Below are 19,310 nucleotides of genomic sequence, written 5' to 3' on the forward strand. Positions count from 1 at the left end.
TCAAAAAAATAAAAGATAAAGGGATTGTGAAAAGAGCATTTATGTTGGACTAATCAGATGAGAGTTTATTTTGTTATTTTCAAAGAGTTTATTTCTTTTACTGAGAATAATCTTTCTTGAGTTTATATAAACTGCTGTTTCCATATGTTTTAAGTTATATTTTGTCAAGTGCAGACTCTCAGGAGAGACTTGTTAGGTACAAGCTGGGCCTTGAAGATAGAAAGAAAGGCTGGAATGTCTGCGTGAGACGGTCAGATGGCGTGTGGGGAGCTCTAGTTAAGGAAGTGTGGGACTGGCTGTTCATGGGAAGTCTTGAATGGCCTGCATGGATGGCCATCCTGACCTGAGTGGTCACCTTGGCGGTTGTGGGACACACCTCAGTAAAGGGCAGAGGCAATGCTCTCAGAGTCCCTTCCTCCAAGATGGCCACATAGGGTAACGGAGATGACCAGTCCGCACTGTCAAGGAGTTCCTAGCAAGGCTTCCTTGTGGGTACCACAGGACGACTCCGCCCATAGCAAAGATGCTTCAGTGCGGAGGGAGCCCATGGGACCGTGTTTGATTTGGCAAAGGTGAGATTCATTCAGGCTCTTATGTGGCATCACATGATTTGGAGAAATTATACACAATCTCTTATTTTTATACCGCTCAATTGGGCTAAAATGCACAGATTGTGGCTGATGGTGTTGAAAATAAGCTTAAACAAACAACTTTGGCAGGTTACAGTGGCCCGCACCCATAAACCCAGCACTTTGGGAGGTCGAGGCAGGCGGACTGTTTGAGCCCAGGAGTTTAAGACCAGCCTGGGCATTGCGACAAAACCTCATCTCCACAAAAAATACAAAAAAATAGCCAGGTGTGGTGGCACCCGCCTGTGGTCCCAGCTACTCAGGAGGCTGAGGTGGGAAAATCACCTGAGTCCAGGAGATTGAGGCTGCAGTGGGCTGTGATTGTGCCACTGCCCTCCAGCCTGGGTGACAGAGTGAGACCCTGCCTCAAAAACAAAACAAACAACAACAATAATAACAACTGAGAAAACCAAGCAGCTTTTATGACTAAGAAGGAAGATATGCATATAGCGGCATATTTTTACATGAATCCTCTCCTCTGGGGTCCAGCCCAGTACCATCCAGTGGAGCTTTCTGCAGTGATGGAAATGTTCTGTACTTGTGTTGTGCAAGGTGGCAAACACCAGACACGTGGTTCTTGAGCACTTGAACCGTGACTGATGTGACTGAAGAACCAATCTTTCAATTCGATTAAATTTAAACAGTCAGATTGTTCCATCAGGTCCAGCCCAAGGCTGGAGTCACGACCTTGGGTTGGACCTGATGGGGAATTCCCGTGAGAGAGTGCTCCAAACCGTCCCAAGGTGGGGCCAGTTGGCGATTCTAAAGGAAGAAGCACTAAATGGCAGGGTGATCAGTCCCAAGTGTTTATGAGGGGAACTTAGGTACAGTGTGGGCTGCAGCGTCCTCATGGTGGGCAGTGAGACAAGGGATGTTCTACCTGGGCATGTCCCTAGTGAGGGGGTTGGGTGACGGAGTTCACATGAGGTTGTAAGGAATTTGGGTGGGGGCTGGGCTGGCTTCTACATGTTTAGCAGCACAGTTGATCTTTCAGTGTTTCCAGCAACAACCTAAACACCTTTATCAGTGCCTGGGAATGTTCAAGGCCCGGGCTGGGGTTCAGATCTGCAGAGGAAACCATCAGCTGACTGGGTCGAGGCACCGTGTGTTTCTTGGTCAGGACAGAGACAAAAATGAGGAAATCTAGCGGACCCTACACACATGTGGCTACCATACCGCAGAACAGGCCCAGCCAGTGTTTTGATTTTTGAAAGTTAATCTGGTGTAGAAATGAAGGGTGATTTTTATTTTCTCTATCTGAAGAACCAGGCATTTTTAAAAGGGTTGTTATTGACACCCCAATATTTTGTCTTGATGGGCTTACTCGTAAGTCAAAACATTTTATCCTCAGCATGTGTAAAACAGGCAGAGCGCTCTGAAACCCCACGCTAGTGCTTCGGTGGAGGACTGCCTCTGCTTAGAAGCAAACGCTGAGAAGTAGGTCAAGAGGTGAAGTCACTTCCAATGAATCGTAAACAGTTACGTTTCTTCTTGACACTAAAAATACAATGCAAGTTGATTAGTTGTACTACTCGAATGATTTTGGAATTTTATTTCATGCTAAGGTATATGTTACATATAGCTAAGTGGAAAATATGTCCGAAGAGGGGCTTTCACACAAATCGACTGTTCATAATTTATGTAAATTTTATTTTAATAAAACCAGTTTTTTTGTGTAAAAACCTTGTTTCAGTATCACATATGAATAAATAAAATACTGCGTTGGTATATAATTATTTTGTTACATCATAACCCAAAACAAATATATTACTTGCATATGTTTATAGAGATATTTAACTTATTCATATAAATGTGCAGAAAGATTCCAAAGTAAAATATGTATCTTAGTGGAAATATAGAGATTTCAAAATTTGACATGATACATATAGACTGATACATAATTTGGAAAGGTTATTTACTTGGCAGAATATATGTATGAATATTAAAGTAATATGAGTGAAAGAATAAAATATTCTTAGAAGAAAAATATCCTGGTTCTAAAAGCTTATTAAACCTATTTTTTATATGTTGGAAGTGTAGAAGGGAAAAGATTTTTTTTTCCTCATCTGTTGCTAGGTTCATGGCTGAGAATCTTATAATAAAAGATGGATTAATAAGTGAAAATGGCATATAAATATATTTGATATAAGTTCTATGCAATATGGGACCTTCAAAAATGAAGACCCAAAGAAACAGGTAAATTTGTGTGTGTGTGTGTGTGTGTGTGTGTGTAAGACAGAGTCTCGCTCTGTTGTGCAGACTGGAGTGCAGTGGTGTAATCTTGGCTCAATGTAACCTCCACCTCTCAGGCTGAAGTGATTCTCTCACCTCAGCCTCCCGAGTAGCTGGGATTACAGGTGTGCACCACCATGCCTGGCTAATTTTTGTAGTTTTAGTCGAGATAGGGTTTCAGCATTTGGCCAGGCTGACCTCAAGTGATCTGCCTGCTTTGGCCTCCCAAATTGCTGGGATTACAGGCGTGAGCCACTGTGCTTGGCCAACTTGTACATTTTTTAAATACTAATTTGATGATTAAGTGGATAGTTTTGGAAGAATATGATTGGAGGACAACAGGGTGTGATCTAATAGAAATACCCTAGAGCAAACTTACCAAGACCTGTCAGTTCAAACTCTTCCTGGAGTCCCCTGAGTCTTTGAGGGTAAGGGTGTTTCTAACCTTCAGATACAGGCGGGACACCTCTGGAAGGAGTATCTTACGACCAGCTGCCGGGAGGAAGGTCAGAGAATTACGGCCTACTTCAAGGGTGAAGGTTGAGAGGAAAGTTAGAGAGACCTTCCTGCTTCAGCAGTTTCTCAAATGCCAAGGTGCCGTATTTCGGGATAGAATGCAATGAAGCCCATCAGAAGTGAAGGGAGAAAGATGCTTCGGTGAAATCCTTGAGTAGGCATTTTAATTAATAGCAAGACTCACATCTGGTTTTTTGACTTTAGTTTTAATTTTATTTCCACCAGAATTGCTTTTAAATTTCTTGATGGTGCTAGCCACCTTCCCCACCACATGTTTCCTTGTTTGGGGTGTGATGGATCATGGAGCTAGTAAGCTATACAGTAGTGAATTAAATCCTTACTGCCATATTCCTCCCAGTTTGAATTGTGGAAGAATCCAACAGTGTTTTTTTTTTACAGAAAGAGACAAAAGGTCATTTTAATTTTAATAACTGGATTTGGTAGGAGATGGTTCCTTCTCACTTTCTCACTTTTCTGTAGAAAGACCCAGCAAGTTTCTCAACTGTTGTTCTGGCTTAGAGACGCCTCCTTCCAAAGGCGTGGCTGGTGTTTATCTGGGTCATTAAAGCAGACATTCACAAAACGGTCAGTTTTTTAAACTTTAAAAGGGAAAGATTGGGAAAGTGGATATCCAATCCTGTTACTTACTAAGGTATATATTCAACCAGCTCAGAATGCATTGTGTTTTCATCCAAAGACCGTTCTATATTTGAGCCAAGATTTAGTGCTTTATAACTGTACTGAGGGTATTAATCCTTTTTAAAATGAGGATTTGGCTTTGGTACATAGATGACTTACGTTTCTTACGTCAGATCTGGCCTTTAATATTGGCACCTGTTTCTGGTTTCTCCTCTACAAGGCAGCTCCACTTGAGAATCCCACTGACATCTAAAACAAGTTTATTACAGATGTATTTATTTTCTTCTTCCATTTTCCAAAGTTACATGAACAATATTTTATTGGTATTACGAATGTGCAATTCTATATAATTTTCTTTTTGAAAAATTACCTGTTTTTAAAATTCACAGATCTTACTCATTTCTCTTTTCTTTAAAATATTTACTTGATTCTAATTTTTCCTGTCGTTATTTTGGTCCTCCTAATGAATAAGGAGGACATTTTTTTCTAGTATCTCATCGTCCAGCTTCTCCCACACTGTGTCAGTGGCAAGATCTGTCATCAAAGTCAGTTTTGACCACATAATAGCATTTCTTAGGATTTTGAAGGGCTTTCCAATTCTTTCTTGAGATTAAAGGTCTTGGCTGTAGTCTTCAGTGAGCTCACAAATAATCTAATTTCCATTTCTTTATTTTATCATCCTAATTTAAAAAATTATTGTCTATTTTGTTTTTCTTATTTAATTGGTGCTATGATATATAAACATTGTTTGTGATATTACCTTGGAAGTGTGAATGTGCATCATAAAATAGCATTTTCTAGAAAGGCAAATCAAAATTACAAGATATCACTTTATATCTATACGTATGGCTATGATAAAAGAAAACAAGAGCAGAAAATAAGAAGTGTTTGGAGGATGTAGAGAAATCGAAGCCCTTGTGCTCTGTTGGTGTGATTGTAAAATGATGTTATCACTGTGGAAAATGATGATAGTTCCTCAAAAAAATTAAAAATAGAACTACCATATGATCCAGAAATCCCACTTCTGGGTATATACCCAAAAGGATTGAAAGAAGGGTCTCACTTAAAGTAAAATAAAAAAAGGGGGGGGGGTCTCAACGAGGGATATTTGCACACTCATGTTAATAGCAGCACAATTCAGAATAGCCAAGAAGTGGAAGCAACACAAAGGTTTATCAGTGGCTCAGTGGATGAATGGATAAACAGCATGTGGAGTATTAGCCTTAATAAGGAGATAAATCCTGACACAGACCACAACATGTGTGAACCTTGAGGATGTTAAGTTAAATGAAATAAGCCAGTCACAAAAAGACAAATGCTGTGTGATTGCACTTATTTGCAGTATCTAATGTAGTCAAATTTATAGAAACAGAAAAGTAGAATCGGGTTGTTGCAGGGGCTCGGAGGCAAGGAAATAGGGAGTTGTTTGTTAATGGGTGTGGAGTTTTAGTTCTGCAAGATTAAAAAGTTCTGGGGAACTGTTTCACAACAGTGTGAATCTTCTTACATGACGGAACTGTGCAGTTAAAAATAGTTCATGATTTACGAGTTTTTTACCACAATTTTTAAAAATTGCATTTTCTTACTTTTGTGAAATCAGATGTCAAACCTGGCCTACAAACACATTCTGTGTGCACCAAAGCTCTCTGAAACCTTGTGTTAAGTTTCAACTCTCCAGTGAGCCAAGTGACAATACTTTAGGACAGATTTCTCCTCTTCATCTTGGCCAATTTTACTTTGAAAATCCTCTCATTATGGAAGAGAGGATGGTATAATCATTAGATAACACTGTGACTAAGGTGGCATTACAACGGAGGTAATCAGAACCTTGCAGAAGCCACATTTCTTCGGGCTGAAAGTAGACACCTGGCAGGCTGCATATTTTGTAATTTAATCTGATAAATTAAAATCACACTCCTTCACAGAGGATTATGTTAATCTTCTAAAGTTCTCACTTCTCTCCCTGAAGTGTCTAGTAACCAGATATTTCTTTTTTGTCCAAGTGCAATTTGCTGAACCAAAAGTCCTCAATCCAGCTTGCTGTTCTTCCCATCTGCATTTTGGGGGTGGGTTTGGGGGTTCCCCCTTTGATTCCCTGACCTTTGCCACTATTTCCAACACTCTTACTGAATAAGAATTTAGGAAAGGGCAGTCAGAAGCTTAGATTGTGACTTAGGATGGGGCTGTGAGACTGTCCCTTTCTTTGCAGGCAGGGAAACTTAAGAGGTATGAATCCCCTACTGCTGCTGTAATAGAACCACAAATTCAATGGCTTAAAATAACACAAACGTATTCTCCTACAATTCTGTGGGTCAGAAGTCCAAACAGAGTTCTCGCTGGGCTAAAGGCAAGGCAGGTCTGTTCCTTTCCAGAGGCTGTTAGAGAAAATCTGTTTTCTTGTCCTTCCCAGCCTCTGCAGGCAACCCCATTCTTCTGTGCTCCTGGCCTCCTTCCTTCATCTTCAAAGCCAGCAACATTGCATCTCGCTAACTCCTCCGTAGTCACAGGTTTCTGACAAAAGCCAGGAAAGATTCTCCGCTCTAAGGACTCGTGTGATTATATTAAGCCCACCTGGATGATCAAGGATACTCTTCCTATCTCAAGGTCCTTAACCTTAATCACACCTAAAGTCCCCTGTGCCATGTAAGGTCACGTGTTCACAGGTTCTGGGATTAGGACGTGGGCATCATTGAACCACTTCACAGAGGAATTCACCCATTTTTTCCTAGTACTGATAAAGTTTTATTATTTCCATTTAAATCTTGACTTTGTTTGAAATTTATCCTGGTCTATGGCTTGAGGAATGGTTCTAATTTTATCTTTTACCATAGGCCTATTTAGTTATCCTAAAAACACTTGTTAAAAAGTCTGTCTACTCTTTCTGCACAGATTTGAGAGGATGCCTTCATTGTATATTAAATTTGCATATGAGTCTGTTTATCTGTTTATGGACTTTACATTTTCTTTTAATGGTCTTGAATGCCCACTCTTGGTTTTAAAATACTCAATGAAATATAAATTGATGAGTATTTTCAAAGCCAACATTGTACCTAATGAGGAAAATTTGGACACATCTCCTGTAAAATCCCCACTACTACTCCACAATTAGAAAAGAGGAAGAAAACAGAGATATCAAAGTTAACAAGGAGGTAAAACCCCACATTTTGTAGATGCTGTAATTGCTTACCTGGGAAACCCAAGAGAATCAGCTGAAACATTACTACAAAAAATAATAGAAGTCAGGAGGACAGTGGCATATAAAATAATATATGGAAACCAAAGGCCTTACACATAGCAATAACAACTAGAGGATATAATGAGAGAGAGAGAAACCAATTGGTAATACAAAATATTCCTGATAACATGTATACAAAACCTATATATGGAAGACTTTAAAAAGCATATGAAAAACACAAAACACTTTTACACAGGGAATGATATACCATGTTCTTGGATAGGAAGATTTAGTATGATACAGATTCCAACTTTTTCTAAATTAATCTATAAATGTAATGGGATCACAGTAAAATACCCACAGCCTTTCTTGTCTTCCTTTAAATTTCTTTCTTTTTTTGTCAGGTTGATTCTAAAATATATATGGGAATATTTCCAAGCAGAATAGCCTGGGAAACCCTGAAAAAAAGAGCAAAAATTAAAAATTGTGAAAGCACCAGTCAGTTATTTCTCTCTTAGTAAGTCTGAGGAGATGAAACACACGCTCAGGACTTAGTGAGACTTATGCTGGGAAGCCAAGTCTAGGAAGGTGTGAATAGTTAATTTTAGGCCACAACTTGACGGGTCTAAGAGATATCCAGGTATTATAGCTGGTGAAATGTTATTTCTGGGTGTGTCTATGAGGGTGTTTCCCGAAGAGGTTTAGATTTGAATCAGTAGACTGAGTAAAGAAGATTGCCCTGCCAGTGTGGGTGGGCAGACAGAATAAAAAGGTGGACGAAAGGCGAATCCACCGCGAATCCACCCTTCTGGAACTGGGACATCTATCCTCTCCTGCCCTCCTGCTCTCAAACTCAGAGCTCTCAGGCCTTTGAACTCCAGGTTTTACACATGTGCCCCCATGCCTCCAGTTCTCCGGCCTCCAGACTCAGACTGAATTACACCCCTGGCTTTGTGGTTCTCCAGCTTGCAGACTGTGGGCCTTTTTGGAGTCTTTAATCACCTGAACCCATTTCATAGTAAATCCCTGTCACAGGTGAGTGGTGACTATCTGGGCTGGTGGTGAGGAGGTAAAATTTACAAGGCAGTTGTAGGTAAAGAAAGGCAGATTTATTATAGAAAGCATGAAATACATTGCAAGAAGGCAACGGGCAGGATCAGCAGAAGAGGAGCTGACTGCAAGGAGACAAAGGCTTGCTGGAGATGTTACAGAATGGAACTTGAGCTGGTTGATAACGCCAAAGCATCAGGGAACTCAACTTGCATTCTTCTGTCAGCTGGAGTGTTTGATAAATTGAGGCATTTGATGGTAAGCAGAAAGTTTTTGAGTTATGCAGGACATATGGCTATATGTCCTGGGCCATAAAGAAAGGCAGACCTATAACTCATTTGTCTTGTCTCTTTGTTTTCCCCCGGTCCCTCCAGCCTGACTCCTTTTCCCTAATTAGGACTCCACATTCCCCTCATAAATCTATACACAGAATGGCGCCTGACTTAGAATGGTTCAATTTATTATTATTTTTGGCTTTATAATGATGCAAAAGCGATATATATTTAGTAGAAACCATACTTTAAAATGGGAATTTTGACCTTTTCCCAGGCTAGCCAAAGGCAGTAAGAGAGTGCTGCTCTGAGCATGTTAAAGGTGGGCTAGGCTGGCAAAGCCCAGCTATGATGGTTGGTAGGTGGGATGTATTAAATGCATTTTTGACTTATGATATTTCTACTTATGGTGGGTCTATCAGGACATAACACCATCAGAAGTTGAGGAGCATCTGTATATCCTAGTGGTTCTGTTTCTGTGGAGAGCCTTGATTACACAGAAGGCTACTCTCATCCACGTGTGACATGAATGTGGGGAGCAATGTCTGAGCCTGTAAGAAGAGGGAAAATCTTGTAACTAAAGGAGATAGCAGTGACTTAAGATAAAAGACTAATCTTTAGGGGAAAACTCCTTGGGGAATTTCTTGGGGAATAAGAACCAAATTGTTTTTAAGAAAAGATCATTTCTTACGTTAAACTTGAACTGTTTCTAGCCCTGTGTTACTGTTAGTGTATTTTGTTACCTCCATGAATTCAAGAAAATAAGAAAACCCAACCCACTAACCAGTGTTTGGAGTCACCCAAGCAGGTCTGGTCTTCCCTGCTCACTGTGTTCTCCCCGTGTTTACCAGCAGATATTAGTTGCCTTCCCCAGAACCTCGATACCAAGAAGCAAAGACTGAATTCTGCATGGGAGTAAACTGTCATTGGCAAGCAGGTCCCTTGTCATGCCACCTGGTCTGTGAGTCTTTGGGTTTTCAGGTGGCCCAGACATGCTCCTGTATATGCCCCTCCCAGCAGACAGAAGTGTGCTCTGATGGCAGGAACACTGTGTCAGGCTACGATGTCCTCTGTTTAGTGGGGAACACAGGGCCAGGGTTTTAAACCAGGGCACGAGTCTCAAAGTATTGGACCACCGGGCACTTCTGATTCTTCTACCCCATTCATGGGAAAGCGGAAGGTACCAGCACAACCACATGTGGTGAACATCACTTATTTTACCAATACAGGTAATTTCTGATATCTTTTATGTTAATTAACAATGACCCCCTTGCAGAAATATTTGAAACTTACCACAGCTGTCTTGAGTGAGGATTCCAATTAGTTGCTAATGAATGCTAATTGATCACCTCTGGGATGGGTGCAATGGCCCACAGGGTATAGATGACACAGATACACACACACACACACACACACACACACACCCCAGTATCTATACTGAAGTGTTTAGAAGCAAATCACAGTGAATAATCGGGTATTCTGTGAAAATGGAAAGTGACCCCCTAATGCTACAGGAGCCGAGAAACCAAAGAAAGAGGCAGATAAATCCAGTTTGTCAGTATTGGCTGATTTTTTAGGCAGAATTTGGGGACAGAAGTGTGGTCTTTTGCGGTTGCAAGACAGGCAGATCACTGCATCGCAACCCTCCAGACCTAGGGCTTGTATCTTTGATAAAAAGCCCCTGGGCTGTAGAAGGAATGTGCAGGGTGCTCTGGGCATCTCTGCCTATGATTTCTGCAACAACAGGCGTTGCTTTAGAGGGAACTTGCAATGAATATGTGTTCCTACATAAAGAGCAATACATCAACTAGAAGTTTTGGAGGCATTCCTGGACTCGGGGTTAGTCAGAAGTTGGGGGACAGATTTGCATTTAAAATAAAGTCACTCTTGTCCCAACACTGGGAGAAGCTGGCTAGAACGTGCTGGCAGCCACAGAGCCTGAGAAGACAGTCACAATCAGATACAGGTAAGAAGCCCGGGGATGTGCTGGGAGCCTGCAAGTGCAGAATTTCCTTCATCCAAGTGTCCCAGATCTGTGCTGCTCACCATGCAGCCACTAGCCACACGTGACTATTAAGTGCTTGAAAGGTAGCTGGTGTGACCAAGAAAATGATATTTAATTTACTTAAATTTAAATTTTAAAATGGATTAGCTATTCAGCTATTCGACAACATTGATTATGTTTGGAAAACTTGCACACGTGAACCTAATTTTTCAATTGCAAATTTTGTGAACTCTCAAAGCAGATCAAGTATGAAAATGTAACATCTGAATTGTGCGGTAAGTGTAAAATACACTTTCGAAGACTTAGTATGAAAATAATAAATCTCTAGTTAAGAATTGTGGTATTTGATTACATGTTAAAATGATAATATTTTGCATACATTGTGGTATATAAAATAAGTTATGAAAATTAATTTCAGTTGCTACTGTTTACTTTTTAAGATGTGGCTACTAGCCAGGCATGGTGGCTTAGGCCCATAATCCCAGCAATTCAGGAGGCTAAGGCAGGAGGATTGCTCGACGCCAGGAGTTCAAGACCAGCCTTGGTAACAGAGTGAGACCTGTCTGTACCCCAAAAAAAAAAAAAAAAAAAAATTAATGCGGCCACTGAAAACATTTATGTTACCTATGTGACTGACACACTATAACTCTATTAGATAGCACTGCCAAAATGAAGGTGATGTTTATACAAGAGGAAGGAAATTCTCTAAGTTGGCTGGCTTAGTGTTCACCTCTACTCCCATTTTAGAAGGCAGTAGCCTTGACTGTATGTGAGAAATTTGACAATTCTATTGAGATTTTGGAATAACAGCTCCAAAATTCTTTCTGATTCTGTCCACTGCAGAGTAGCTAGGTTTGGAGCCTTCCTATCACCAAAAATAGCTATAAAAGCTAGGCAAAATCAAGAAAACAAAGGATGCAAGGCACTGGAGAGCAACAGCATGGACAGGCTTCAAGGAGCCCGTCCTCTGGAGGAGCTGGGCAGGCCCCATGTGCCCCAGTTTACTTGAAGAGTTTCTGAATTGCAGTCCAGGAAATAAAACAAAGCAGAAAGTGATTGTTTCTCTTAACCGAGGATACAGGAATCAGAATTTGAGGCTGCCTAGGTGCCTGGAATTTAAAGGCAAAATCCCAGAAAGAAAGGAATTGAAGGGAAAAGGCTCAAAATGCTGCATTCAATTTTTCCTTCATTGGCTGATTACCAAGATGTGCTGTTTTGAGGGAAAACAAAGCCAGCCTGTGGGAGGCTAAAGCCTTGCATGGGAATTTTGGCAGCCATGCTGTGCTGGGAAGTCAGAAATGGGAGCGAATGCCTAGTAGGAAGTGTGTATGGGGGCAGGGCTGGTGTTTTAGCCCTTCCACCTCCGCCGGTCCCCCAGCTTCCAGGTGAGACCACAGAAAACCTCGCCCTAGGATTAACGGTTTCACAACCCATGAGTAAGAGCAAATGTGAAGTATGCCCCAGCTTCGGGTAGGTCTTAATGATGTCTAAAACCAAGCCAAATTGCCCAGCTTGCTGCTCTCACCCCTCTCCAAGCATAGGAACCCTCCTCCAGCTGGCCTTGGCCTTTGCCCAGCTTGCTCTGCAGAGCTGCCTGTCCCTTAGCCAGCACTCTGTATGCTGATGACCACAGTGGTGATGTCTGCTAAGGCGAGGCTCACCTCTGATCATTTTTTCCTGACTTGTTTATCAAGTTTTGGTCACTCATTCTTCCACATGAATTAAACACACATCTTTTTCAGTTTCAGAAACAAGTGTGTCCTTTGCCAAAGAGCGAGCTAGGGTCGCCCATTAATACACATGAGGAGAGAAATGGCAAATGGGTAAAGTGGAAAACACCATTTTCATTTCGAAGCTGTTCGTGGCCAGATGGCATGCAGAGAGCCCAGCAGTGCTCAGTCCAGATGTGGTAGGCTCACTCACCGCACAGCCTTCCTTTAGCTCACACAGCTGTGTAGACGCTCCTCCCTGGTTTAGGAAGCAGGGAGAGGTGAGGGGAACCAGGCCCTGCCTCAGATGCTGCTGGCTCACTAGGAAGCCAGTCAGCACTAGAACTGGGTGGAATAGAACAGGGGGTATGTAGATTGACAACCAGCACTAGCAGAATGAAACTCTCGCCAGGGGGGATGAAAGGAGGCATCACAGGGATAGTGGCGCTCCGGCAGGGGATTAAAAGATGGACATGGTCTCATGAGTAGCTAAGAAGAAGCAGAGGGAATTTGTGAGCAAAACCCAGGAGTGGGAAAGAAAAAATTATCCAAGGCATGGTTGTAGGTGTGGTTTGAGGTGGGAGATGTGAACTGCCAGAATGACACTCCGGTAGGGCAACGTGGGATGCAATGTGCCCCAGAGGGAGCGGCAGGGTGCAGGCAAGGCACAACTCCAGGTGATGGGGAGGGGCAGATGAGAAGAGGATAGGGATGGGAATGGGGGTGAGTAAAAAGAAATTATTGGCTGTGACTATTACACTAATTTCCATTGCATAAATGGAAGAATTCGCATTTCTAGATTTAAAAAGGTGCGAGAAGGAGTCTTAAAAATTAATTTCATTAATCAGGACAGAATGTGTTCAAAAGACTGCTTTGGTTTCAGAGTCCTGGTGATATAAGCCTTGACTGTGTGCCCACCTAAATCTCATCTTGAATTGTGGTTCTCATAATCTCCACGTGTCATGGGAGAAACCTAGTGGGAGGCAATTGAATTATAGGGGCGGTTACCTTCACGCTGTTCTTGGGATAGTAAGTTCTCACGAGATCTGATAGTTTTATAAGGAGCTTTTCCCCCTTTGCTTGGGACTCATTCTCTCTTCTGCCACCCTGTGAAGAGGTGCCTTCCACCATGATTGTAAATTTCCTGAGGTTTCTCCAGCCATGCAGAACTGTAAGTCAATCAAACCTCTTTTCTTTATAAATTACCCAGTCTTGGGTGTTTCTTCATAGCAGTGTGAGAATGGACGAATACACCCGGTAAGAATCTGTCCACAGACCTCCACATTTGCTCCTTTAGGATGGGAGTCCTCAGTGTTTCTTTTTAATTATTTTTATGATCATCCAGCCCACAATGTCGGTCCCAATGTTTTTGACTGCACAAGTTTAAAAAAAATTGAGGATGCACTTCAAATGTGTGTATATTTGTTATTCATGCATCCTCTGAGGACTTATGCATACCATTATTCTAATATATTTGCATACATTATAAAAACATGCAATAAGAAATAGTATATTTTAGGCTGGGCATGGTGGTTCACCGTAATCCCAGCACTTTGTGAGGCTGAGGCAGGCGGATCATGAGGTCAGGAGATCAAGATCATCCTGGCCAACATGGTGAAACCCCGTCTCTACTAAAAATACAAAAATTAGTTGGGCATGGTGGCACGCACCTGTAATCCCAGCTGCTCAGGAGGCTGAGGCAGGAGAATTGTTTGAACCTGGGAGACGGAGGCTGCAGTGAATCGAGATCCTGCTACTATACTCCAGCCTGGGTGACAGCGCAAGTCTTCGTCTCAAAATAGAATAATACAAAAAAAGAAACACTGATATATATATTGTCAAAACAACAACAACAAAAACGAGATTTTGGCCCAAGACCCCGAACCGACCTCAAATCCTTTCCCTCCCAAGACATGAATGGTGGAGAGGTCTCACAGAGAAGCAGCTCCTGCCTGGTTTTTTCAGTTGAGGAAGGTCATCTTCTACTAGACAAAAACATCTGAGGGAACAAAATGTTAGTTTAAGACTTCAGCTGTATTGTCTCTAGAGGCTTCAAACTTCTTTAGAAATTAGGCATCTTCTTAGAAGTGATTGATTTTTATGGTCATCTGGAATATTTAAAATCAGAACATTCTATCTAGCCAAGTACTGTGCCCCCTCACATCCATCTTTCAATGGAAGTTTCAGAAAGGCAATCCTTTGTTCAATTTTACTAAGAAAAATCTCAGCTTCAGTTCAGTCACTGGGAGGATGTGGTTTAAGGAGCAAATAGTTTCTGAGACCCTGTCTTCTGAACGTGAAAAATCCTGGTTAGCTGGTAGGAATCCTAGAGCTCCAAGCTGGCAGCCCTCATGTGAGTCTTGTGGGTGAGAGCTCCACATGTGGACCGCATGTGTTAGTGAAACAGAGTCATTCACAGTTCAAAGCCATTTGAGAATGCACAGGTCAGCCCCATTATTCGTGGAGTCTATTGGTGATTTTGCCTACCTGCTGAAATCTATTAGTAACCCTTACCTGCTGAACCAGTTCTCACGGTATGTTTGTGGTCATTCAGATATGTGCAGAGCAGGGGAAATTGGAGTCACTAGCACCTGTGTTTCCAACTGAGCCAGGGCAGGACCTGTGTGTTCCCTGCCTGTTCCAGCTCTTGTGCTGTAAACAAGTGTGCTTCTCCTGATCTATTTTGCCATGTGTTTCTCGTTTTTGTGCTTCTGTTGGTGATTGTGCGGTTTCAAATGGCCTTTGAGCACAGTGTAGAGTGCTTTCTGGTGTTCCTAAGAGTGAGAAGGCCATGATGTTCCTTATGGGGAGAATATGTGTGTTAGAGAAACTTCCTTCAGGCGTGGGTTATGGTGCTATTGGCTGTGAGTTCCCTGTTAACCAACAATTTACACTAATTACATTATCTTTAAAAAGAAAGACCTGGTGGCACATCCTACCCTCACCCCTCAGTGGCCTGCACACCTCCCTCCATGGAGACCAGTGTTGGAGAACCCAGGTTTTCACTCCAATGCTTTTGACTGCAAAAGCCTTTGCAGTCTGACCTCAGAGTATCTGTGCAAAATTCCCTGTTGAGGGGGCCCACAGGGCTTCACAAGATTTCCAAATGGTTTATGAACCACAGACACTTCAGACTCAGTTCTCTTGAGAGTGAACACAATTGTAAAGGTCTTTTAAAAAAAATATTGATGTGAAAGTCACATCATAGAATTAATCATTGAAAGTGAACAGTTCAATGACATTTACTGCATTGGCAGTGTTGTGCAACCACACCTCTGTCTCAGCCCAAAACATCTGCATCACAACACTATCCCCTGCAAAAAGAACCCTCTGAGGATTAAATAGTTGCTTCCTGTCTCCCACTTTCCCCAGGCCCTGCTAGCAATTCGTCTAATAAATTTACCTATTCTGGACATTTCACAAAAATGAAATCATACAACATGTGAATTTTGCATCTGATTTTTTTTCCACTTGGCATCATGTTTCCAAGGCTCATATAGTAGTTTTTACAACAATGATCACGATAACAATGAGAATGACACAACAGCAGGAAATGCTTAAGTTCCTACAGGTGTGGTTCTGGCATGCGTTGGAACAGCCATTCTCTCTTGAGGGCCAGGGCTCAACTCCCTCCTCCACGTTGTAAATGGAGTATACTCTTGGGGTCCAAGATTGGGGGAGGTTCATAATCTGTAAGGGCCGAGCACAGAAACCCTGCAGACATGCCTCACAGTGGTCACTATCATGGGACCCTTCCAGAGAGATGTCCTTGATCACAGGAACCTCCTCTATCAACTGAAATCTTTCTCTATAGCATTTCTTCAGAATTTGGAAGACAAGGTTTTTCAGGACCCTTGAGGTGTTCTCTTGCGTGAACTCAGGGGCCTCAAACAGAGGTTGGGGGCACTTCTTACAGCTCTGGGTAAACACCCTCATCTTCACCTGGCCCCTGGACTTCTCCTCACTCCAGTGCATGTGGAAAAGGACCAGAACTTGGCTAGAGTTCCAATTGCGAGAGCAGGAGGAACACTGGAACCTGTGGAGACAGAAGAGAGCCTCAGCCTGGCTACATCATGGGGTGCCGCCAGAGAAAGAAAGGACCTACCAACCGCACGGAGACGTGACCTGACTGGGGCTGTGGCTCAGTGGTGGAAGAAATTACTAAGACCTCGTTCCCGTCTCCATCGTGCCATCCATGTGCTGCATGCCTGACAGTGTCTGCTATGAAAACAGTGAACCAGAAGCTGGCAGAGCTGGGAGGGACCTTGGGCATTGCCTAAGTCCAACATGCTCATCTTGGGGGTGAGGCACACTCTGAAAACTCCTCCTGTCCAGAGACCCAGTGGGTGTAAAAGGCATGACTAGGACTCTGGTCTCCTGATTACAAAGCAAAGCTGCTTCAAATAGGACAGAGGCCGCAAGTGCAACAGCAGCCAATTCAGTTCAGAACCCTGAAATCCACAAATGCATGCAAGTGGGTGTTGATCAAGTTATAGACTCAAGGGAGCCTGAAGGGACCAGGGTGTTCCTAGAGAGAAGCCTTTGCCTTTCCTTTGGCCACCCCGGGTTCCCGGTCTGCAGTGTTGCAGGGAGATCACAGTGTCCGACTCTCTCTTCATGTGCTCCCCCTCCAACCCAGGTCCTTTGCTCGAGGTAGCCTGGAAAACTTCATATTTTGAATGCCACCGGCTTCAGACAGGGTACAAGGGAATGACACCTTGTCTCAGCAGGGAGGAGGGCAACTTTCTGAGCTAAGGTATCTGGACAGATACACGTTAGGAGGTAGAGTGAGAAGGCAGGAAGCACATGGCGGCACCCAGGGGAGGAATTTTGGGAGAGGCAGAGGGCTGCAAAGTGTGGCGGAGACATTTAGTCCTCACCAAATTATCCATGCGCTCCCTCCCACTTCCCAGCCCCTTTGCAGTGAGGTTGTGGCCTTGGGACCAGTTGGCCAATGAGATGACGCCAGCACTGATAAACGTTCCTTCCAGATATGCTCACAGAAGCCCTGGTAAGACATTCCAGCTCTCTCTTCCTCTGCCTTGGTGACCTTGGAAGCCACATGTAAGGTTAAATCAGTGATATTACCAGTTTTATGTGTCACTGTAGCTGAGCTTAGCCTTGGCTTGATGCCTGGTTACAGAGAAATTAGGCTGCGGGTGGTGAATTGGAGGGGATTGAGAAGAATGAGTTAGGCCAGGGTTTGCTCCTTGACTCTAGCAGCAGCTCACAGGGTGAATGCGAGGTTGAAATGAGAGGGAGAGGCCAAGAAGCTGTGACCACTGCGAGAGCACGTTGGTGGCAGCCACCCACAGTCAGCAGTGCAGAGGGGCCTGGGCCCGGCTGAGCAGAAGTCCACTGCCATCCCCTGGGTCTCAGTGCTCTGATTCTGTGCTGGCTCAGAGTTCCAACTTCCCACAGATAAATGGACGGAGACTTCGGTGCAATGGTCCCCGTGGCAGCTCCTGGCCTGGGAAAGCTGTAGGCCAGCAGGAGAGCTCTGCTCCCTCTGTGTAGACTCTCCCCGGGAGGGGGCAGCAGGTGGGACAGAGTCCCCTGCCTTCACCCTCTGTGCACTGTGGGTAGTCGCCCCCCTCACCCTCCCAAGCCTTAGGGCTCCCCATTCCCACATGGAAAAGAGAGGATGAGACTTTGGATGATTTCTGACTCCTATTTTAAAAATATTCTCTCAGCTCAGAGTTGAGAGGGACAGGATTGCTGCCTGTTGCCCAGGCCTCCTGCTCCTCCAGCCTCCCCCATGGGGTCTCCTCCATGCTGTGAGTCACTCCTCCTAGGGGCTCCATGATGGGTCCAGGAGTCTCCCTTGGCAGGAGGCACATGCACTGCCCCGTGGGTGCGACAGCTGCCCTTCCTCCCCCCCTTTCCTGGCTACTCCCTGTCCCCACCCCCACAGTCTGGTTTCTCTGTATCCAGGCATTAGCTCTCAATAGTGTTCAGGCCTGCTCTTATTTGGTGGTTCATTGTAATAGTGAAAAAAGTCTTTTTTTTTTTTTTTTTTTTCAAGATGGGGTTTCACCATGTTGGTCAGGCTGGTCTTGAACTCCCGACCTCAGGTGATCTGCCTGCCTTGGCCTCCAAAGTGCTTGGATTACAGGCGTGAGCCACCACGCCCGGCTGTAAAAAACACTCTTTAATGAAGTTAAAACTTCTTGGATGATGGGCATCTTACTTCCCACAGTCTTCAATTTGCAAGCATGGAATGGAACAAGAAAATAACAGGTAAACCTAGTAAGAAATGAGGAAGGATTTTCTGGAATGCATGCCATTGCATTCCCCCTCACCTGGCGGAGGTCCACTGCTGGTATTGCATCCACCCTGGCTTCAGGACGTCGGGAAGAAGGCCTCTGTCTGGCGTCAGGGCCCATCTGTGCCATGGCTTCACCTCCCGCATTAACTCCTGAAACATCTGCTTCCATACTCCTGTGTCCCAAGCCATTTCTGCTGCTGTGGTGTGCCTGGGTGGGTCGAACTCTCCTGGGCCCTGGCAGGTCTGTAGTGGGAGATGAGATTTCTCACTTCAGAGGACGAGGGCTCAGACCTGCTCTCCCTTTGAGGACCTGGATTGGGCCCATGGACCACGTCTCTGCCCCAGGGACAAAGGCCAGTTGGCTCCAAGTTCAGAGGATGGCACTAGGTTCCACAAGTGCCTTGGCTTGATGCCTGGTTACAGAGAAATTAGGCTGCGGGTGGTGAATTGGAGGGGATTGAGAAGAATGAGTTAGACCAGGGTTTGCTCCTTGTGAAAGACACAAAACTCGTGATTTTATTCATCAAAATGTTGCCACAGAAGAGCTCTGAACTCCAAATCAGGAGGGGTGAATTTGAGTCTGGCTTTGCTGTCTACCTGCCTATAGCCGGGAACGCATGTTTTCGCTTCTAGCACCCCTGTAAATGGTGGAGAGAGGCTGCAGTCATTCTTTCCAATGTTCTTTTTAACATTGCAAAATCCTTCTCCATCAGGCTGCTGTGCTTATGCTGGGCAGGAGAGACACAGGGAAGAAGGATGCAGTGGTCCTGGGACCTCACCGGGATTCAGATTCCTATGTCCTTGCTCCAGGCTCT

The 19,310-nt window shown here is 43.8% G+C and overlaps 1 protein-coding gene across 1 annotated transcript; it reads right to left on the reverse strand.

The window, feature by feature from the left end:
- Positions 1-15,444: 15,444 nt before the first annotated feature.
- Positions 15,445-18,842, reverse strand: RTP3 (receptor transporter protein 3). Its single transcript, XM_032298006.1, has 2 exons — positions 18,530-18,842; positions 15,445-16,263 (listed from the first exon to the last, which is right to left on the reverse strand). The coding sequence occupies exons 1-2, from the start codon at positions 18,682-18,684 to the stop codon at positions 15,720-15,722; spliced, it is 699 nt and encodes a 232-aa protein (XP_032153897.1). The 5' UTR covers positions 18,685-18,842; the 3' UTR covers positions 15,445-15,719.
- Positions 18,843-19,310: the final 468 nt, after the last annotated feature.

This window comes from Sapajus apella, unplaced genomic scaffold, assembly GCF_009761245.1.
Source record: "Sapajus apella isolate SASKATOON/1434 unplaced genomic scaffold, GSC_monkey_1.0 scaffold38, whole genome shotgun sequence".
In the NCBI taxonomy this organism is placed as follows: domain Eukaryota; kingdom Metazoa; phylum Chordata; class Mammalia; order Primates; family Cebidae; genus Sapajus; species Sapajus apella.

Excerpts from the sequence above, each read along its gene's own strand:
- RTP3 (XM_032298006.1), bottom strand. The coding sequence starts at position 18,684 with ATGGCTTGGGACACAGGAGTATGGAAGCAGATGTTTCAGGAGTTAATG. Across the intron at positions 16,264-18,529 it reads CAGCAGTGGACCTCCGCCAG|GTTCCAGTGTTCCTCCTGCT; the intron begins GTGAGGGGGAAT and ends CTGTCTCCACAG.